Genomic DNA, 22,613 nt, shown 5'->3' on the forward strand with positions numbered 1-22,613 from the left:
AAGAAAATTCTATTTGCATTTTATTTTAATTTCCCTAAATAATAGCCTCTTCAAAATAAGGATTTCCTTTTTAATTCAAATGCATAAAATTATTTAATTCTAAATAAAAATAAAACAAGAAAGAAAAAACTGCAAATTTTGCAAAAACGCTGTTTCCCCGCTGTTACGCCGTTTCTTACTACAACCCTGGCAAATTAAAAAATTTTTTTATCGTTATGAATTTCTGGTTAGTTTACGAAACTTAATTTAATGAAACAACTATTGAAGCAGTATTCTGGTATTTTAATAATATAATTCATTCCCCAATTCAATTTTTATTTCTCCTTAAGATTGATTGATTGAACTATCATAATATACGCTTAAAAGTCGAATAGAATTTGCATTATTATTGACTTCAAATGCGCTTATCATAGACATAAACCCATACATTTCCAGATTTGTGGGTTGGCATGTTTGCATTTCCACGAAGTTTGCACAATCCATCTTTAGTTAGTGTAAGAAATACGTATGATAACTGATTAAACTGATGGAACAGGATAATCTCTTATTTCTTTTTTGTAATGTAATTAATTTAATTGTTTTTGCTAAAAGCCGTTGTCACATGACATTAATGTCAATTTTTTCAGTATCACATGTTTCTCACAGAAGTCAAATGCAGCTATATCCTTCTCTGAACTTGCTTCTAAACATTAATATTGCTTACACTAAAATAGAAATGTTTGTTATAAAATTGCTTCGAACTTAGATATTTTTATTATAGTTCCTGATATGAACTGACAAATATTTTTTTTTGTATAACCTTAATTTTGCTATCCAAACAAAAAAAACTTTTCCTTCTTGCCTCTATTTTTTTAAAAAATTTTTTTTTAATGGCGTCAGTATTTTTTTATTTTTTTTTATTCTAGTAAAATTAGATATTTTTTAAAAAAAAAATAATTCCCAAGATTTTTCTACAGATAAAGCTTTGTTATATTTGAATATGAATTCTTTCCAAATGGGCAATTTAGGCATTGTTTTCATGTGTATTTCTCCCCGCTGAATTGAATAAGACGACTTTCGAGACGATCAGACTATTTAGTTTAGAAGTTATTAGGGTTCTTTGTACAAAAAGTATAAAGTTGTACTTTCCACGCATCTAGTAAACTTTTTTTCATACTAATTTAATGGGATAAAACATGAATCTGTAAGATAAATAGTTAAAAAGTTATCATGATTTTGTGTTAAAAAAGTGCATTTTTGTACTTGGACTTATTTAAACAACTTAATTTTTATATAGAAAAGTAAAATAACGTTTCCTGTGTATTTTTTCCCCTTAATCGAATTAAATTAAATACGAGTCAAAGGGTCTAAGTTTATAAGTTGCAATAGGTTCCTTTTGCATAACTGTTTTGAATTTCACTTATTATGAAAAAAATCCCAAATAACTTTAAAGCTTGCTTAACTTTAATTTAATAATGTTATCGACTATAACTTAATTATAACTTATGATAACTATAACTTAATGTTATTGATTCAAATTTCACCCGATTTAATTCAGGAAAAAAATTGCATAAAATATATCTTATGTATGTTTAGACAAGCTAGTAGAGAGCAGAGTAAAAAAAAAAAACATATATAATAAGTACACGTACAATTTATTTCTTGCATTCGATTTAACTCGTAAATAGTTTCATTCGATTATACTTTACTGATGATTATTTCGAAATATATGTATTAATGAAAGTACATAGATTAGTTTTATCATTATAACTATGTAATATTTCCACAGTAAAAACAGAAAACTTATTACATGTTTGTTATTATTTTTTTGACATGTTAATTTCGAAGCATTAAGAATAGCCTTTTATATCTACCTTGTAAAAAAGATTAATTTTGATAGGAGTTTGAAAAATTTTCAATAAAAAGTAGCTATAAATTCCTACTACTTTATTCAGTTTACGTGGAAAAAGTAAGTTTAATTAAAAAATCCAATTTAATAATGAATAAATAAATGATGAAAAAATATCAGATACTGGACCCGCCAAGATTGTACTTATTGTACATTTGAATTAGATGGAGAAACTTGTAGCATTTTTTTGTTTTTAGATAGTAATCTCTAACTTACCATTTTTATTTACCCTTATTATTTACCCACGGGTAAAAAAGGACCTAAGTATATATTACAGTTGGGTGAATAGTTATCAAGAGATAAATTACGAATAAATATGCAGTAAATCGTTTGATTAAATGGTACTTACTGCCATTTTCGCCCACATCATGCCAGAGTCATTTTAGTATGTTTCAAATTAATTTTAATATAGTATATTGATTATAAGAAATTGTCAAAATATAAATATAACTTAAGGCAAAAAATTAAATAATATTTGAAACTGAACCATTTCTTAATTTATTTTTCAGATTTGACGAAAATGGTTGCCGTGATAACAGGTAAGTACCGCTTAAATTTACCTTAACGAATTTGTGCTTTACATGAAGTTAATTATTTATACTAAAAAAGTATTGTAAAAACAACTAAAATAAGAACTCTTTTTCAACCTTTGCAATATTTTATTTCATAAATTCTTCAAAAGTAACTTTTACAGAGTAAGTAGTCTAACAATAGTAATACGATTTGGCGATATACAAATACGAATGCCATCATTATGCCAAATAACTAACTTTAAATAAGTGGAATAAATTGCATTATTTTGTGGTTAATAAATAATTCTTTTTCGTTAATAAGACACTAATAATAAAATTTCATTTTAAGCAAGGAAACTTAATAAACTAATATAGACTATAACTATGTAACGAAAAAACCTACTATTTAATGAGGAATTTTTTTTCTTTTTTAAATACTACAATGAATCTTAAAAAGTTATTGGTGAAAAATAATTTATTTCCATGGTTCGGAAAAAGGAAAATATTTTATTTTTATTAGTTTAACATAATTTTTTAAACTCTTATTTTTAATTTGAAGAAATAGATAGAAATATAGATAGTGTTCCCTAAAGACCGCTTTTACTATGTATTTTTAAAATCTTTAGCAAAAATGAAAACAAAAACCTATACAGATTTGGGTCCAAAATAAATGTTTAAAAGAGGAAATAACAAAAACGCTATCGGAATCTGGCAAATCACAGTGTGGGAATTCAGGAGTAATAAACAACAAAACAAGTTTCATTGTGGGAGGAAACGGAAAAAGACGATTATTAGAGACACTTTCAAGTTTCGACCTATAATTAAACATGTTTTGATGTTTATAACACGCTCTTCCTCTACTGTAATAGCCAGTGATTTCAATTTTTAATTTTTCTCGCTTAAATTTTAAACTGTGACTCCTAATGTACAAATTACCTTATTTTTCTATTTGGAGGATTCTATAAGGATTCTAAAAATAAATATTAAAGGCGGTTTTTAAGGAATACTTTGACAGTCTTAAAAATGGTTTTTATAAGCTCCTTTAAGAAATTCTCTCTCAAATATTTTGCATTTAAAAGTGAACTAAAGTTCAAGAACTTTTTACTCTTCAAACTATTCAGATAATAATATCTACATAAATATGAACTTTACGTTGGATACAATAAAGGACAATTCAATACGTCTACATTGCAATTTTGATAATGCATAAAATATTTATTTATAAGTTCCAAACATGTCAAAACTATTCAGACGTAGAAATTCCTCGTGGCTTAAGTTTTATAGTTCTCAAAAAGAAAATACCAACTTTAGTTACAATGCCAATAGTTCTCTACGAGTACATAACGAATATAAATTTCAAAATTGCAACTAATATTAGCATTTGCATTAAAGATACGAATTTTGATATCATTTCAAGTTAATCTCAAGCCTAGATATCAATAAGAAGTGTCATATCAATAACGATAACGATATCAATAGCGAATTATATCACAAGTTTCAATAAATCAAAAGCGGTGTTAATGTTGCAGACTTCCAAAAATTAAGCATAGAAAATTTTTTCTTAAATTTTTTGTAAAGATAAATATGTTAAAATAACCCTATGAGTTTTGTACAATCCTCAAACTGTTGTTATAATGCGTATAATTTACATAGAGCTTATACATGAATTGTTTTTATATAAAAAAATCTTTAAATTAAAAGAGATATGTAACTTTATAAACAAACAAGTGTACAGGGTGTCTCGTTATGGCCGTCCTGAATATATATTTTTAGAATATTTGCTAAAAATGTAAATAAAGTATACGTATTGGTGATCGCAAAATAGTATTTAATTTGGGAAAAAGCAAAAGCCGTATCGAAATCTCACAAATCACTACTGAAGATGGTAGGAATGAAAATATCAAAATAGAAATTATAAGGAGATTAATAGATACAACTCTAAGTTTTCAAGAAGTAATAAAACTGGTTTTACCTCATTTTAATCCCTTCTCATTCTCTAGTGATTCGTTAGAGTTCCATAGCTTTTTTCTTTCTTCCTCAATAAAATATTAATTCGCGATTTCTAATGTATATACTTTTTCAATTTAATTTTTGACAAAAATTTAAAATTTTTTTTTTTTATAATTAGGACCACAATATAATACGAAACCAGTCATTATGGAACACACTATATGCTAAAATTGAATTTCATCATTTCGAAGTATTAGCAGCAATTTAGTTAGAATTAAATTTAACATATTCCTTACATTGGTTAAGCACAACTTTCTTGTATCGAGATAATTCTTATAAGAAAAAAAAATAATAAATTGAAGCAAAGCTTTAAAAATTTTAACCTAAGGAAGTCGCATTAACACTTTTTAGTTTCTAATTAGCTCAATTTTTACGATCAGCAGAGGCCAAACGCTTATCTATATTCATACTAGTATTAGCTTTGAGGTGTCTATTTTGGCGTCGATATTCCGAGTACTTACCATTGTTATTCGAATTTTTCGAAGGAAATTTGCTAGTTGAATAATTGTTGGCGACCATATTTTGTTTGCTGTAATAATTGCGTGGATCTGACTGATGTGAATAATACCCGTAATTAGCTCTATATGCATAGTTGCTCCTTGGCGCTTGTTGGTTATAGTGATAATACTTTCCGTATTGGTTGCCATTTGGTTCATTCACAGCGTAAATATCAGGAGGGTATTCGGATTTGGGGTAATATTTACCATAAGACATTTTAGGATATGATATGGTTGATTTGTATCTAAAAGATGTCTTCGGTTTGAATCTGTAATATTTGGCGACCAAGGGAACCACAGTCATTTCATTTTCTTTCGGTAAATAACCATCTTCATCTTTCAATGCGCTCAGTGCATCCTTGTAATTTTCAAACTCTACCACGCCAAATGTAGCAGTAGCTATATCACGGTTGAAAAACAAGCACTTTTTGTGATATAAATTGTAATTTTTAGATTTTGTTGTCATAATTTCGGCGTATACGACATTACCAAACTTGCCGAACAGTTCTTTGAGTTGTTCAGAAAATGGGTTTTGGAAAGGGAGGTTGAAAACAAGAACAGTCTTGCCGAAACTTGTATCTTCTATTTTTGGTATTGGCTCAATTCGACGCACTTTCGTTTTTTCAGAATTCAGTTTCAGTACTTTAGAATTGGCCAAAGAGTAAGCTACGACTCGCCAATCTTTAGTAATCGCTTTCACTTTTCGAAAAGAAGTCACCAATTTCAAGCTAATGTACCCTTCTTTGTTTTTGCGAGTATGTTTTAAGAGAAAGTTATTTTTCAAAATATTGAAGTCAGTGAAATAAAACTCTACTCGGTTCATGATTTTAGCGGCGGTTTCTTCATCTGGCTTTATAAATTCCATGTTTTCAGTAGCGTTTCTGAAAGTTTTGGCTGGATTAATTGCCATAAGAGAGTGAGATTTATGAAATGTGGTTTTATAAGTTGTTTTTTCTTCATTTTGCTTTACAAAAGCGATATTATCAGTTGATTTACAATTTGCACTTCCAGCAGCTTTATCTTTGCTTCTTTTGTCAGATTTAGTTGCCATAGCAGACCGAGGTTTGTGTAATGCGGCTGCCTTGTTGCAACTTTTAACCGATTCTGCACCATTTTGAGAATAGGATCGATTTTTATCTTCATCGTTTGTTAGAGACACTTGATTGCCCATTTCAGCACTTTTTTGTAGAAAAACTTCCTTTGCTGTTTTTATATCATTTTGGTTTGGAGAAACGCTAGTTTCTTTGTTGTTTTCTTTCATTAGAATGTTTTCGGAATTTAGCTTAGTTTCTGGTGCTGGCATTTTTGCGTTTTGTAGCAAGCCATTGTACTCATAGGCAATTCCGTTACTTGAAGTACTTTGGATGCTACCTTTCTTCGTATCGTCATTTTCATCCTCTGAATGTGAAAAAGAAGCATCACAAGAAGACAGCGATGAATTGCTGCTGGAATGATCACTTTCTTCAAATAGTTTTACCGCTTCGTTGCATTCAAAATAAGCTTCCTCATCCTCTTTGTAATTCGGAGATTTTAAACGATGGTAACCGGACGATGGGATATATACAATGTCTTGGCTTTCCAAATTATTATCAGATTTGTTTAGTTCTTGACTACACTTATCGTCATATTCATGGCTGAACTCATTAGAGGTAAGTATATGCTCAGCAAGACCATTCTTGATTACGTTTTGTTTAGCTTTTGGTGACGAAGTAACATTACGTACGTCTTTTGATTCTTCTTCGGATTCGATAGCTTGGAACTGCTTAATTTCAAGTGATCCAGCGTATTCAGCTACAACTACTTCCTTACCATCGTCATGAGCTTCAAGGATACTTTTAATGACATTATATTTGTCTTTTTGCTGAAAGTCGACATCGGAAGTTTGCCTGACAGAAGAATCCATTTTAACGTCAGTTTTGTAAACGCTGTCCATTTCGTTACCACTTTGGGTAATAATTATAGTAACAGCAACCTCAGAAAACTTTTCATGAAAACAACATAATTTAAAAAAACTGTTCTAATGTTTGAATCATAGTTTAATGTGGATTCACGCGGTGTGAAAAATATGATTAGTATTGTGCATGATTTTAAAACACGTGTTTCATTTTTCGAGTAAAATAATGTAACTGTGCTATCTTTTAAAATACGAAACCACATTTCCAAATAAATTTTTTTATAGGATCACATTACCTTATTTATATGGTTGTTCCTAGTTACTTTCAATAATTTGTCAATTTTTCGGAATCGAATTGCGAAGCGCAATTTTATTATAATGTAATATTAAAAAAAGCACCAACATTATAACGATACTCAACGATATATAATATTGATGGAAAAAAAATCATAAATAATAAATAACAGAAAAGAGTCACCTAGAACACACATCGTAGAATGTTGAGATTGGAGTTTCTATAGCTGTATGGTAACGTTAATCCTCACAGTACTCTGTAAATGCAAAATATTTCTAGGTAAATGAAATGGGACGGTACAAATTACTCTCATTACAGCCCGAACGTAGCTTCTTTTGATTACCGTATGTTCGATGCCATAAAGAAGTGGTTTGAGGCAAAGAGTTTTACTGATGATAGCAAAATTCAAACCGCAGTGACAGAGGGGTTGAACTTGCAGGTGACAAAATTTTATGAAGAAGGGAAAAATGAAATAAAATACTTTGTAGCGTATCTACCACTACAGAATTACAACTACAATTCACTAGTATATAAGACATGTTAACTCGACTCTATGTCGGGGTACCTTTTCATAGATGACGGTTGACATGGTCTGTAACTACTCTCCCCATATTGGTGACCTTCGGACGGGATGTGAACACGCCCACCTAGGCAGTAACGCCCACTTCGATATGAACACGCCTACCTACGCAGTATCGCCTACTTCGATGGATGATCCACATTGAACAGTTGACTTGCTACTTGTGACAGCAACATCATCAACCTCCTAGCGCTGTTGCTGCTCAGTTTCAATCACACACAACGTACAACGCATACACTCGACTGCTAAAGGCAACACAGGAGCGACAACGACCGTGAAGTTAATACACCTCTCACATTCAGCACTAAAAAAATACGGTGATCTTAATACAGCTCTCCCGGCTTCTCACAAAAAAACAGCAATGAATCAACTAGTGGTATTCGTTCATCGAATTCTATCACAGATATAATTCTAGTGGGGGAGTACTGTAGCGTATCTACCACTACACAATTACAACTACAATTCACTAGTATATAAGACATGTTAACTCGACTCTATGTCGGGGTACCTTTTCATAGATGACGGTTGACATGGTCTGTAACTACTTTCCCCACAACTTATAAGAGCAATGAAAACTAAAGGTCGTATTGTGCAGACTACCCCATAAGTGCTGTTTTAGAATTCTTTTAAAAAATGAAGTCAAAATATTCACGCTAGCGATTGCAAATTAGAGTTTAAGCGAAAAAAAAGCAAGAAAAAAAAAGCGAAAATAAAATAGAGAGGGCTACTGGTTTTAAAACATTAACCCTGCTTGATTGTTGGAAGACACGGAGGTAGATACACCTTCGAATCCAACAATGAAACTGATGGTTCTGTTATATTTTGCCCACTTTCCTCACTAGTAATTCCACAAATTTTGAAATCGTTCTTGTTTTTTCCTCATTTAAATATTAAATTACGACCACTAACCTGCATACTTTTGGGACTTTATTTCCGACAAAATTTCGAAAAATATGTTCTTAGCTCATTTCTTGACCACTCGCCATATGGCNGAGATGAAATTTTTTTCTAGTTATTTATATGTATATTAGATTAAGTTTATGCATTTGTTTCTGTTTTATAACAAGTAATAAAAGAGTTATCGGGTTTCATGTACCTAACGACCTTTATTTTGAAACAAAAATCTACATAAAATTTGTTTTTTGGTCATAAATTTAAAATAAATTTAGGAAAATTCCTATATAATGCATAAAGCTTTTAACATTTATCTCTAAAAAAAGAATATTAAAAAAAAATAAATAAAAATTTTAATTTAAGCCGCTGGGAGCATTTTAAAATTGATGAAATTTTTTTTAAAAAATTTTAAATTTCTCAAAAATGGTCCAAATATTTTTTACAAAAATTTTTGCAAGGGCATATCTTGATAGAATACATAAGTTATAAAAAAAGTTTTAGTGTAGCATAAAAATTAAAAAAAAATTTTTTGAACGTCCACTGTAGCCTTAATAACGTTTCCAATGCTATCCTTTTGTTTTTGTTTGTCTGCACACAACTAGACCTAAAAATAACCACTCGCCACGTAGCGAGACAATGAAAAAATAGAGGTGACTCAAATTAAATAAGCAACTGGTCACTTTTTCCAATCCCCTTTTTTTTTTTAAATTGTATTATTGCGCATCGACTTTCTCGCACGGTGATGTCAAATCAGTATGTTTCACCAAATTTTGTCACATATTTATGTTATTTTTTAGTATTGAATTAACTTTTTATAGCCGTAGATTATTTCTAATATATTTTTTTTAAAAAAGAAATAACACTTTATGATATAACCCCTTACACTCCGATGTCACCTCTGAGGCGCCGCCAATAGTCACCACTCTAAAATTAAAAATTTTTATAACTAAAAAGGTAGTAAACACATTATTTTAAGAATTTTAAAAATTATGAAAAAAATACTGCATTATGTATTTTAAATGATTTAGTGCTTATATTTGTTCAAACAGTATTTGAAACTACTCGGAGTGCACAGGGTTAATCCAAGCAATACAGGCTATTAAATGAATGGAATTGTGGTGATCCATAATTACTTTCACTTTTCTTTATCTGTCAATCACAATTTTCACGAAGCTTTTAAATTGAAACTGGAACCCAGATTGGGAGAAATTTGCCTTAGTGGAGGGGACATTATATAAAATTCAAAACGATATCTTATGAATTATGTATAATACCATATAGCATAATAGTATAGCATTTTCATAATAGCCTTTTTCTCTCTTAAAAAATAGGTACTTATCCATTTTGACGGTGCAAGTAAATTCTGTTACTTTATTTATTTTTATTCATTTTAAATATTTATTTATTCAAATGCAAAAAAAAAAAAAAAAAAAAAAAAAAAAAAAAAAAAAAAAAAAAAANAAGGAAAGGAAAAAAATTATAAAAATGAAAAGAAAAAAAAAACAGGAAAAAACCTATCTTAATTTACTACTTTGCATTGTTGTTTTTATTGCTTGCGTTGATAAAAGACAAAATTACCAATAAAAAGATTTTTTTATCCTGCATATTATACGTTTATATAACAAATATTAAATCCGAACAGTAACACAATTATATATAAGCATAAAAAATTGCAAATTATTAAATTTGAAATTAAATTTCATTAAAATTGTAAGCTTAATGTTATTCGCTTTTACGAAAACTGTAGATCAATTAGAAATTCATAACAATTCTCTTCTCACTTCAAAATCTTGTGTTTGAAAATTTCTCAATGTGTAAAATGTAGCTAAAAACATATGAATATAGTTTTCGAAATCAACTATTTATTTTGTTAGAACGTTTTATTTAGTACTCCTAAATTAAAATAGTATAATACTATTTTAATTGTACTATTGTAATTTACTTATATAAATTAAAATTATATAATATATTATGTAGTATATAAATTAAAATAGCATAATACTATTTTAATGTATGGTGAGAAACATTATGTATAAACATTAGTTGAAGAATAGATTTAATTGAGGAGGTTTGCACCTTCTTGTGCATTTTTGAAAACTATGACAAATGTCTTCTGATATAGAAATTCTGTTCATGTTAGGAGGAATTCACGTCGGTGCTTGTCCCGTTAATTGTATAGCTTGTTGATGATGAATTTTCTATAAAATAAAATAAAAAAATGTGTGAATTCATCAAAATAATATAAAATAAACAACTTATTTTAATATGAAAACGTAATTGTTTTTAAAAATTAAGACTTGTTGGATAAATAAACGTACACAGCATGTAAGAAGAAATATGTAGGAAAGGCAACTAAGTTATAGCTGTTCATCTAAAAAAAATTTAAGATGTTGGAGCAGTCCATTTTCTTTAACAGTTCCTTTGTTGCTTCGTGCGAATTTTCGTGCAAAAGTTCGTTAAATCTGTGTCCATTAACCTCAACTGGACGGTCACAGCGAGGGATGTATTTAAGATCAAAACTTTCAGTTTCAAACTTGGCATATCAATCTCAAATAGTTCTTTCAGTTAAACTGAACTTTCTATTTACAGCACAAATGTCACGAACAGCTATTATGGCTTTAAAAATCTTGATTAAAAACAAAAAAAAGGGTTCCAAAAATGCCAGCTTTTTTTTAATTGCCGTTTCATTTTTATGAACGAAAAATTAACATAAATTACTTCGAATAACGAGAAGAAAAAAAATAACTAAGCATGGATTCAGGTAAAACAAAACTTCTACTTTCGTAACACTTGAAACATCGAACAAAAGACATTTGATAGCATGTTGTTAAATTAAAAAATTGTCGAAAACTAAGCTGTAATTCCAATATTTTGTTGAGTATTTATTTAGCATTCACTATCAAGTAGCTCCTTAACTTTCCTTCTTATCTCAAAACTTTTTCCGCCATGTTCAAGAACATATATTATTCACTTACTTACTTCAAGATTTCGTTTGAAATAATTAATGCGTTCTATAGGATGTTTTGTACAGCAATTATTATACACTCTTAGAATTCTTGTCAAAAATGAAAAAAACACTGTCCAAAAAGCAGATACATTATGCATTGCAAATTAACATTTAAACTAGTTAAAAACAAAAGCACCATCAAAATCTAAAGAATCACGACTGAGAAAGGCAGAGAAGATCAAAACTTGTTTGATTGCGGGAGAAATTAAGGCGAGTTTAAATCCGATTACTCACAGCACTTAAGAGTTTCATTAGGCAATCAAACCGTTTTTGATGATTTTCATCCCATTTAACTCAATAATAATTCAACAGATTTCCAAAGGTTTTTTCTTCCTCGTTTAAATATTGACTCTCGACCTCTAATTTTACATCTTACACACGGATTCTAAAAATATGTATCATGGACGATGATTAGAGCCAGGATGATTCAGTAGCTGATGTTTTTCATCCCATTTAATTCAATAATACTTCAACAGATTTCAAAAGCTTTTTTTTACCTTTCTTAGCTAAAATATTAGCTCTCGACCTCTAATTTCACATTTTACACACGGATTCTAAAAATATATATCATGGACGATGCAGAGATGCCAACTTGCTCCGGACAGCAAATATATATTTTAAAGTGGTAGTTTATCAATTGTAATCCTTGGTTTAATAAATTCAATTTAGTAGATTTTTATCCACCACTATTTCTAAATAATTATTAGATTTATGTAATTAACCACTTTTTAGTTCTAATGTCATGCTAAACCTCTTAAAAAGAAAGCAAAAATAGTCAAATATATGCAAAATTTACTTTGTAGTTATTTACCGTTTTTGTAATTATTTTGGCTTGTCCGGAGCAGTTGGCATCTCTGACGATGATTAGTGCTACGATGGTTCAGTAGTCGATGTTCTGCGTTAATATTGCGGAAAACTGAGTTCGAGCCATGGTGTCCACGTGCTTCAGATTGATGGACACTGCTTTGTCAGACAATTTAGGCGGGTTTTCGAAGGCTCCGTCGTAATATGAAACGAGGCTTTTTTTCCGATTAACATGTTATCTTAAAAACTGCTGTGAGTTTTCAACTGTTACTCATGACACATAGGTCAAGTTTAACTTATTTAAACCCAGCGTTGTCTACGCTTATTTTGAAAATGGTACAAAACTGTAAAGGTGGAGAAAAGCCACAGTTTGGTGAAAATAAAAAGCGTTTGTGGTACAATTTTTTAATAGTTAAAAATTTACTCCGATACTGCTTTATCTGGACTCATAAAAATTTACAAAAACTGAGAATAAGGCAGTGATCTTGATAATTTTCATCTGGATGGAAAAATGTCTCCAAAGTGGATATTTTTAAAAAAGTTTAATTACTTTTAAAATATTTAAGTTATTTGTCTCTTCTATATCCCAGATAATTCTTCACGACAAGATTATACATGTAGCCTAAAATCATCGCATTGCTTTAAGTGTAAGGCTATGGATTTCTTATTTTCCTTGGTGAAACAGTTTCCTTGGTGAAAAGCAGCTCTCAAGTCGCTTTCCACACTTCCACTATTATACAGGTTGTCTCGAAATTGATGAGTCTTAAACTCCATGATTACTCTGGAAAACTATTTGGCAATTGCTGGAGTATTTTAATTATTAGTATTTTAATTTCTGTATCTGATAAAGATTACTTATTTTACTCCACTAAATCCTAGACTACAAGTGGTGAAAGTTTACTACGGTTAGCATATGTGAAATTCTTGATATTTAATGATAACCAACATCCTTTATTTGATGAAATGTAATCTATTTTACTCCAGTCGATCCCAGAATAGAAGTGACGAAAATCCATAACGATTTTCTTCATTTGTAATCAAGACTCTAGTGGAGTGGAATACCTTTACGTCAAATATTTTTTTCATACTGTGCAAAATGGATACCTTGATACAGTATCTAGCCAAAAGTATACGAACACCCACCTACAGTATCGTAGTATAGGGGTGTTTTCATTGCTCGGCCTTTGTCTCTTATTTTCTGTGGTTAGAAATGAAAATTCTATGATGTAAGGGAGAATTCTGGATAATGCTGCTCATCCAAAATTTTGAGGAAGCCCCATTTCTTTTCCAAAAGGATAACAGCTCCTTTCACTTATCGATACACAGCCATCATTTTGCGATATAGATAAAAAAAAACATAACTGACTCAGAAAATTGTTCTAAATCCCATAGAGCATTTTCGGGACCAATTAGAACACAGACTACTAAGACAGTCAAATCGACCATCCTCGCTGCTAGCTCTTACTTCAATTCTAATGGTCACCTATCAGGTAGGTACTTTACGCTGCAATAGAGTTGCACAATGGGCTATTGGCGAAGGTCTGGGAAAAATCCCTGAGAATGAGCCGAAGGCGTGTCATCGCTATTTTGATCCTCTGAAGAAGAGATGACTCCTCTGCTTTGGCAGCCCGACGATTTGCGCGCGAAGTCGAGCACTTTACTGTAGAACAGTTTAACGAGGACCTATACCGAGGATGATCAAAGTGGTGACCCACCCGCTTACTGAGCGCAGCCAGGGATGCTTGACTTCGGTGTTTTATTGGGAACCGTGTCCTTACAATCAGTCCGCTGCGAAATTGGTCACCTGTCAGAAGTTGGTGGAAGAAACTCTCCTTAGACATGTGCAGTCTGTCATCGATGCAAAATGGAACCAACATTATATTAGTGTTTGTCTCAGGAATCTCCGATTTCATACTACTATATGTCCGGATACTTTTCACTAGATTGTGTATGTAATGACTAAACAAAAGTACCATTGGAACTGAAATGTTGAGCAATTATACAGTATAAGAGTATATAATTCATACCATTTGCGTAGTAGTCATAAACTTTAGCCGTTCCAGGTTTGGCATTCGTCACTTTCACAAGCTGTTCAACTTGAAAATTAATGACCTGTACTTTGTTTGAAACCTGTAAAAAATTATTATACATTATTCCATGTGTTAGAAGAATCAATATTTCCAATCAACCCTTTCGTTACGAGCACTGTATTTAATCGTATGACCAGTTTGTACAAGCGCCGTATTAAGACGGTTTTATGATGCCCTACTTTTCCCGACCGAACAAGTCTGTCGAATGAGTTATGATGGTGAGAAGAAATTCGAAATATGCCTTTAATCATTTTTATTTAATTTTCACAAATTAATTTATGGATTAATATATTAATTTACTCAATTTGGCACTATCTTTCGATACATGACAAATATAAGATCGTCACCCTATCAGATTTGAGGTATAAAGGTTGAGGTATTTTCGATTATCTAAAAATTTTTTCTCTCAAAATTATGCCAATGCAATTCTTTAGTTTTTAAAATATATTTAAATAGTAAAAATTTATTAGTTTTTAGATTTTTGATAAATATCTTTGTTTTTGTGCTATCAAAGTTAAAGAAAATGTTAAACTATATCCAAATCGTTTTTCACCAATTTAATTAATTTACAATAAGAGTAGATTTAAAATATATAAAAACTGAGAAGCGTGTAGCTTCAAATTGTGTACTTAAAACCACAAATCGTATCATTTTATTTTCAACTTTTTTATTGTATTGTGCTCTCTGAAAATACCATATCAACAAAAGTTTGTTAAATACAAAAAATATCGAGAAAACATAAATTAAAAATTTTACCTAGAATCCAAGGTGACATGGCTAGAGGCTTCATAACGGGATAGCGTTTGACACCCGGCCCAATCTCCTTCAAATCATCGCTGGTACCATTGACCTCTATTGTTTTGAAGCCGAATGCGTTTTTATTTATATTACTTGCGAAATCTCCAAACATATTGTTATTTAATGCTTAAATTAGAAACTCCGAACACTAGCCTACCGACAGGCAATGTGCAAACTTAGCGACGCGATGCATCGTACAGTCGCATCACTGCAACGAAGCTGATTGCCGTAACGAAAGGGTTAATTTATATTATTGATCTAAAATAAAGTAAAAATAATAATTAATGAGCATACAATTTAGAGGAGCACTAAATAATGTCATTCATGTTTCAATAAATGTAATTAAATTAAAAAAATTTCAATAATAAGTAAAATAAATTAACTTACTTCGTCCAAGTAGAGTATGACTTTATTATTTTCCACATCTACTCTCAAAACTTTGTTATCATTGCTAAGTTTCACCTATAATTGTAATTATAATTGCAATTTTAAATCAAATATAATTTAAGTATACTCAATAATATCGAAACTTCAAAACTATTAGTTTTGTATCTTTATGTAAACAAGGTTTCTTTAGGTATCAGTTTTTTTAGTAAATAGATCCGGTTGAATAAATGTTGAATAATGTGATTTCAAAACAAAGCTTATCTTTTAATTTTTATTTTTTAAGAAACTATTTGACCGATTTAATTAAAAAATTTTATTTTGTCTTTTGAATTACATATTTTTACATGGTGTAAAAATTTGCGTCTTTTACCATTAACAAATTTTTTGACCATTCTAAAATTAAGTTATGATAAACAATAAATAAGTATAAAATATTTTTTCCTTGAAATAATCTTTGGACAAAGAGTTTCTAACTTGTTTTCGACGAATTATTTGATGAACTTAAATATTTTTAGAGATATGGTGAAATACGCCTTAAAGTGAGAGTAACATTAAGCAACCCTTATTTTCAACCACTTGGCCAGCTAAACTGTTTGGAATATATTTTCCAGTTTATAGCTATCGTCAAACTTTTTAGGCTCGCGAATCCAAATTCGTAAAAATTTAAGTGCGTTTATATATAAATCGTGTGTTTTCGTGTTTTATTTTTTAGCTTACAACATTATTTGTGCAATTTTATTAGCGCATTTATGATTAGATTTTCGAACTATTTAGATTGCATGTTAGTACGTATTGATTCGATCATTAGATAAAAAGTTATTTTGACGATCTGATTTCCATATTGCGCACTGTATGCCCGCCCTTAAAAATCAAATACCACTGATAATTATTTTGTTTTGATGCTATTAAGGTAAATTTTGTTAGAATAACATCCTCGGAATTGAATTTTTTAATAAAATTTCGTCCTGTCATTGATTGTAATTAACCATATTAAATTCGTCTAAAAAATTATCTTTTGCACATTTGTAAAAAGTTTTTTTCTACTTATCACCATAAGTATCGCTTTTTAGCGTGGTTTCTTGAAGTTCTTTTACCAAAAAAAAAAAAATAAATAAATAAATAAATAATAAAAAAGACACAGTTTAAATGCCTAACATTTGAGCCAAAAGCCTCAAATTTAAACCATATATACCATATTACGGTGAAGAATAATCTGGGCTGCAGAACGGACAAATAACTTAAATATTTTAAAAGTTATAGATTAAATTTAGTAATCCTCAATTTGGCGGCATTTTCGACTCAGATTAAAATGATCAAAATCTATGTCTTATTCCAATTTTTACCAAATTTTTATAAGCCCAGATAATACACCACAAACGCTTTACATTTCCCCAAAACCGGGTTTTGACCCATATTGACGTTTTGGGTCATTTTAGAATAAATATAGCTGGTGCTAGTTATAGATAGGCTAAGCTTGATCTAGCAGTCACGAGTAACTGTTGCCAACTTACAACAGTCTTAAAAACAGCATATTCATCGCTTTCGTCAAATAGTCTTAAAGTGATTACATTATATATTTACAGTATCTATATTTGATTACGTATGAGGAATGCATTTAATTTCCTTTTACCTTATTGATACTTTCTTTCACTGGTACAAATCCGGTGATTAACTTGATTTCTACTATGCTCATGCCCGATTTTAAACCTGTTGGTATATAGCTGTAAAATAAAATATAATTAAATTAATTTCTACACTCTATACTCAAAAAATGAAAATTTTCTGTCAAGATATATTAAAATTAGATTAAACGTATCAAGAAAGAAGATCATGAATACTAATGCAAAACACGATTTAAGATCCATCACGTGATTGATCAACAAAGATCAATCACGTAATAGATTTGAGACAAACATATCTGATGTTTTTAAATAGCTAAATATGGAAATTTTACACAATAAAGCTCAGGGAACGCTGTTTTGATCAGTTAATACAAATAGCTGTTTTAATTATTTGAATGTATAAAAAGCATGAAATAAGCTTTTTTTGGAAAGAGTGCAAATAAATAAAAATAATGTAAACGAAAATAAAAATAAAGAATAACACCGCAAGAGGTATAAATTTTTTTTTGGAGTACTAATTGGTTATAGGGACCATATATTGGCGATTGCTTTTCTAAATTTCACGGACCTTTATCCCTATAACATAGAAATAGAAATTTTGATATCACGATATGATGCCAAAAATATCGATGTCTAAAATTATGGCGATGTTTTTCCCAATTTAATTAATTTATGGTATTTTTATATTGGTTAATAATTTTCGATACACTAATTTATAAACACATTAATATCATATTAAATAACTATCGTTATATATAAAATTCACGTTATTATCTTTTTGATTAATTATGTAATCAGCAATGATCATGGTATTATCGTATTCGATAATCATCGCAATAAATTATTATCACAATTTTGGCGAATTTGATATTTTTGTTACCTTCAGTAGGCTAAATATTATCGAATTTGATACTTCTATGCGTGTTATCGGTTGAAGGTGACTTGCGTAAACTAAAACCAAGTATTGTTCATACGAGTGGGTGAACTTGGGTTTATGTATTGTAAACAGCCGACCCTATTTTATGGGTTTACGGCTACTAATGTTCAACCCCGTAGCTTTGTAATTTTGAACCCAATCCATAAGAAAAGGGAACTCCTGGATCAAGTATTGGGAGAAATTTACCTTCATGGAGGACTTTTTAATGGGGCTAACCCGCATTTGCGTTACGTGGAGAGAAAGAGCACGAGAACCTCCCACGGTTAGCCTGACGGCAAGCGGACTCTAACCCATGATACGTCTACCATTGAGGATATTTCAGGTCGGCACTGTGGTCGGTGCTAGCCGGATGCGGAATTCGTATCGACTGGGATTCCAACCCGTTTCGCCTCATTGGAAGGCGAACGCTCTATCCCCTGAGCCATCGCGGCTTTGAGCTAATGTATTTTATTTCATTTTATAATCGTCGTTGAACAGCCGACCCAATGTTTTGGGTTTACGACTACTAAGGTTCAACTCCGTAACCTTGTAATTTTTGAACCAATCCACAAGACAAGGTAACTCTGGGATCTGTACCCCCAGAGGTATTGATTTATAATGGAAACATGGAGGACTTTGCGACTAGGCAGATTTAACGTGCATCAGTCACCACTTACTACACGGGGAGTCTTCGGTCGGAGGAGATCGAACCCACAAACTCTTTGACATGGGTCCAGTGCCCTACCAACCAGGCTATCCCGGCCCCGGGCTAATGTGTTATGAAAATTGGTGGTGAATGTAAAGGTATTAAAATGTATCTTATTTTCTTACTTAAGCTACCACTTTTGAAATTTTTTAAGGATCGACCGAATGAGGTTTATTGTTTTCGAAATAAATATTTCTAAAATTGTCTGCCGTTTCTCGATAATCTAAAATATTTTAGGCTATGATACTTACCTGACAAAAACATTAATGCTAGCCTTCTTACAATTTGAATCTAGACAATCTCCATTCACTTGAATCGAAAATTTTTTCTCCTCCGGTGGTAATTTTGTGTTATATCTTAAAGTGGTCTACATGCAAGAAAATAACAAGAAATGATTATAAAAAAATTGTCCAAGAGTAAGCGTAACCGATTAAAATGGCCTGTATCAATAATACAGCGATGAACTTTTAAGGAAGGTGGTAGGCATCATAAGAATTGAAAATTGCACAGAGACCCATGTCCGATAATGTTATAGTAAGTTGAAAATAAATGTTATTGCAGTACACTTATAATGAATATCACAGTCAGCTAAAAATGGGTATCGTTATTCTTTAAATAAATATCATTATTCTCTAACAATAAAACTTATTTTACGCTAATAAATGTTACTTTATTCTAATAATAAAAATTGTTGTACGCTGATAGTAAATGTCATTTTACTTCAATGATAAATATCTTTTTACGCTAATATAAAATGTCACTGTACGCTAATAATAAATATCATTTTACGCTTTTAAGCTAAAGATGAGTTTTGTAAAAATAAATATCATTATTTTCTTAAAATAAACGTTATTTTATGCTAATAAATGTCACTTTATTTAAATGATGAAATCGTTGTACGATGTTAATAAATATCATTTTACTCTGATAACAGATATCATTGTACACTTATTTAAAATGTCATTTTACGCTTATGTAAAATGTCATTTTACGCTAATGTAAAATGTCATTTTACGTTAATGTAAAATGTCATTTTATGCTAATAATAAATGTCATTTTATGCTAATAACAAACGTCAAGATACGTTAAAAATAAATTTCGTTATTCTTTAAATATCATTCTTTTCTAATAATAAAACTTATTTTATGCTAATAAATTTCACTTCACTCCAATAATAAAAATCGTTGTACGCTGATAAGAAAAATGTCATTTTACTCTAATTATAAATATAATTTTATTACTCCAATATAAAATGCCACTGCACGTTAATAATAAATGTCATTCTACGCTGAAAATAAAGTTTGCTATTCTCCAAATAAATATCATTATTCTCTAATAATAAAACTTATTTTATGATATTAAGTGTCATTTTACTCCCAATAATAAAAATCGTTGTAAGCTGATAATAAACGTCATTTTACTCTACTAATAAATGTTATTTTACAATTATATAATATTTAATTTTGCACTTTTAATAGGTGTCATTTTAAGCTATTAATAAATATCCTATTGCGCTATTTATAAATGTCATTGTACGCTGATAATAAATCCCACAGTAAGCTCTGCATTTACTGTGATTTTGCTGAGTTCTAAGCGACTGTGCTGTCAGATGGTCCCCTGGATCACCAGATTTATGAGACCTTTATTTTTTTTTCATGGGGAGAGAGTAGAGTTTAGAGTGGAGTTAGACTAGAGAGTGGGATGGATCTAGAGGCATGACTCATCTGCGCTACAGCTATGGATTGCGACAGCAAATCGGCTGATTTAAAAAATTTAATCAAGTGAGAATGACTAACCTAAATCACTTTAAATACGAAAGAATTCCCAATTATTAAAATGAGCAAAAGCATAAAAATGTGCTGAAGCTGAAATATTTTAAAAATAAATAAGATTTAATTAGGTGATCTTTATCTTCTTTATCTTACTAGTATAATAAACTTTACTTTATAACTTTATCTTACAAAAATTGCTTTTAAATGCTCGCCACTCTTCTGTACATGATCAGCAAGTCTTTATCTAACATCCCCAATTACCTTTTGTAACATCTTCACAAGAATTTGTTAACAGAATAAGCAAGTTGCACTTCTGTCCACTGCTTCATTGTAACTAAAAATTCTTGAAAGTTTTCTACTAGATGGCGTATCGTTTTCATTTCTCCCGCGGAATTAAAACAAGAGCTGTTGTCAATTCGCCCTGTTTACTTCCGCACTTAGTACAATAGGAGAAACTCTGGGATGTTTGACCATGTCCATCTTTTCCCTGACCTTTGACCCTCTCCTAAATGTTTATCACTACATTTTTGTGACACCCTGTATAAGCAATTTATATGTTACCTGAATAAGACCGCATCCACTGCCCTTAGCTGTAATATTAATTCCTTTGCTAATGTCAGATACTTTGTAACGCTGTACCAAAAGCTTATTTTTATCATTGATTTTTATCATTTGTTTCAGTCCTCCAGATGTTTGAATTTGCAGATCTAGTGGGTCTTTATAAACGAGTTTTGCAAACTGCGAAAGTGCATGTAAACCAACGCAAGTATCCTACAAGAAAAAAAAATTAGTGGTAAACATACATTTGGACATTTAATAATTGGAAAACTTCATTTGAAGAATATGTCGATATCACTGTTTAAAAAAAAAGTTAGCCTCCCGTTCATGTTTATACAAGTCGTATCTGTTCTAATTCTAAAACTAGTTTATGTGCCGCTGAGTTCTGCTGCCAGAAGATATCATATATCGGCCAGAATGGATGGTTCACCGAATGTAAACAATAACAAACTTCCGAAAACCAGAAGAAATTTAGACTTACGAGCCGATATGTGAATAAGCTTAATATTTTAGGAAGTTTTGTTATTGTGATTTTCATCAAATTTACGCAAAATTTTACCATTTATAAGAGTTTTCTGTAATTTATAAATTCTAGCAGGTCGTGCTCCGAAAAAAAATTTAAGAAAATTAATATCCCATAAATAAAATGTATGGTTTTCCACGTTTTGAATGTTATCTTTTATTAGGCTATAATTGTGTAAAATATCGCCGGTTGTTATTTTTTATGTAGCATCATAACATGCTAGCGAAGTCTTCCGAATTTAATTGTTATTTGTTTCGTTGAAAGTCAAATTGAAAGAGCGCGTAATAGCGTGGAGAGTACAAAAGTATAATAATACTGAATATCGCGTTTTTCCAAACTTAGGCATAAAAATCAATAGGAAGTAGTAACAAAGTAGTTTTATGACGAATTTTAACCTTTAGCTCCATCTGTGCTTAGCTTTACACTGTCAATCATTCATAGGATGGTGACTGATGCACGTTAAATCTGTCGAGTCGCAAAGTCCTCCATGTTTCCATAACAAATCAATACCTCTGGGGGTAAGGATCCAGGAGTTACCTTTTTTCTAGATTGGTTCAAAATAACAAGGATACGGAGTTGAACACTAATCTTCGTAAACCCAAAATTGGGTAGACTGTTCAACGACGGATATAAAATAAAATAAAAACCATTCATAGGAAAACGAACTTAATGACTTTAAAGGTTGTATCTCAAAATAAATAAGAATGAAGTTGTTCCATTATTCAAATAAGGCCTACATCTTGGGAGCTTTGGCACATTATTTGTAAATCCTAGTCGATGTTTCATGCTTATGGTTTATTCAAAAAACTATATGCAAGAGTTAAAGAGCAACACTTTCTAGGGAAATAATGCAAAAGAAT

At 30.5% G+C, this 22,613-nt stretch overlaps 2 protein-coding genes across 3 annotated transcripts in view; both read right to left on the reverse strand.

Moving 5' to 3' along the window:
- Positions 1–2,526: 2,526 nt before the first annotated feature.
- LOC107450338 (reticulocyte-binding protein homolog 1-like) lies at positions 2,527–8,585 on the reverse strand. The gene has a single exon (XM_016066107.3). The coding sequence runs from the start codon at positions 6,838–6,840 to the stop codon at positions 4,774–4,776; it is 2,067 nt and encodes a 688-aa protein (XP_015921593.2). The 5' UTR covers positions 6,841–8,585; the 3' UTR covers positions 2,527–4,773.
- Positions 8,586–10,609: 2,024 nt separating this feature from the next.
- The window catches only part of LOC107450331 (alpha-2-macroglobulin), an 81,722-nt gene continuing 69,718 nt past the window's right edge, over positions 10,610–22,613 (reverse strand). For both annotated transcript variants that reach the window (XM_071183084.1, XM_043047099.2), the window contains exons 29-34: positions 21,234–21,443; positions 19,152–19,267; positions 17,287–17,377; positions 15,657–15,731; positions 14,409–14,511; positions 10,610–10,768 (exon numbers count right to left, since the gene is read on the reverse strand). In XM_071183084.1, coding sequence (XP_071039185.1) covers positions 10,707–10,768; positions 14,409–14,511; positions 15,657–15,731; positions 17,287–17,377; positions 19,152–19,267; positions 21,234–21,443 — 657 coding nt within the window. In that variant the 3' untranslated portion in view covers positions 10,610–10,706. The remainder of the gene's footprint in view (positions 10,769–14,408; positions 14,512–15,656; positions 15,732–17,286; positions 17,378–19,151; positions 19,268–21,233; positions 21,444–22,613) is intronic.

This window comes from Parasteatoda tepidariorum, chromosome 7 (genome assembly GCF_043381705.1).
Source record: "Parasteatoda tepidariorum isolate YZ-2023 chromosome 7, CAS_Ptep_4.0, whole genome shotgun sequence".
Taxonomy (NCBI): domain Eukaryota; kingdom Metazoa; phylum Arthropoda; class Arachnida; order Araneae; family Theridiidae; genus Parasteatoda; species Parasteatoda tepidariorum.

Coding starts and splice junctions, on each gene's coding strand:
- LOC107450338 (XM_016066107.3), bottom strand. CDS start 6,840: ATGGACAGCGTTTACAAAACTGACGTTAAAATGGATTCTTCTGTCAGG.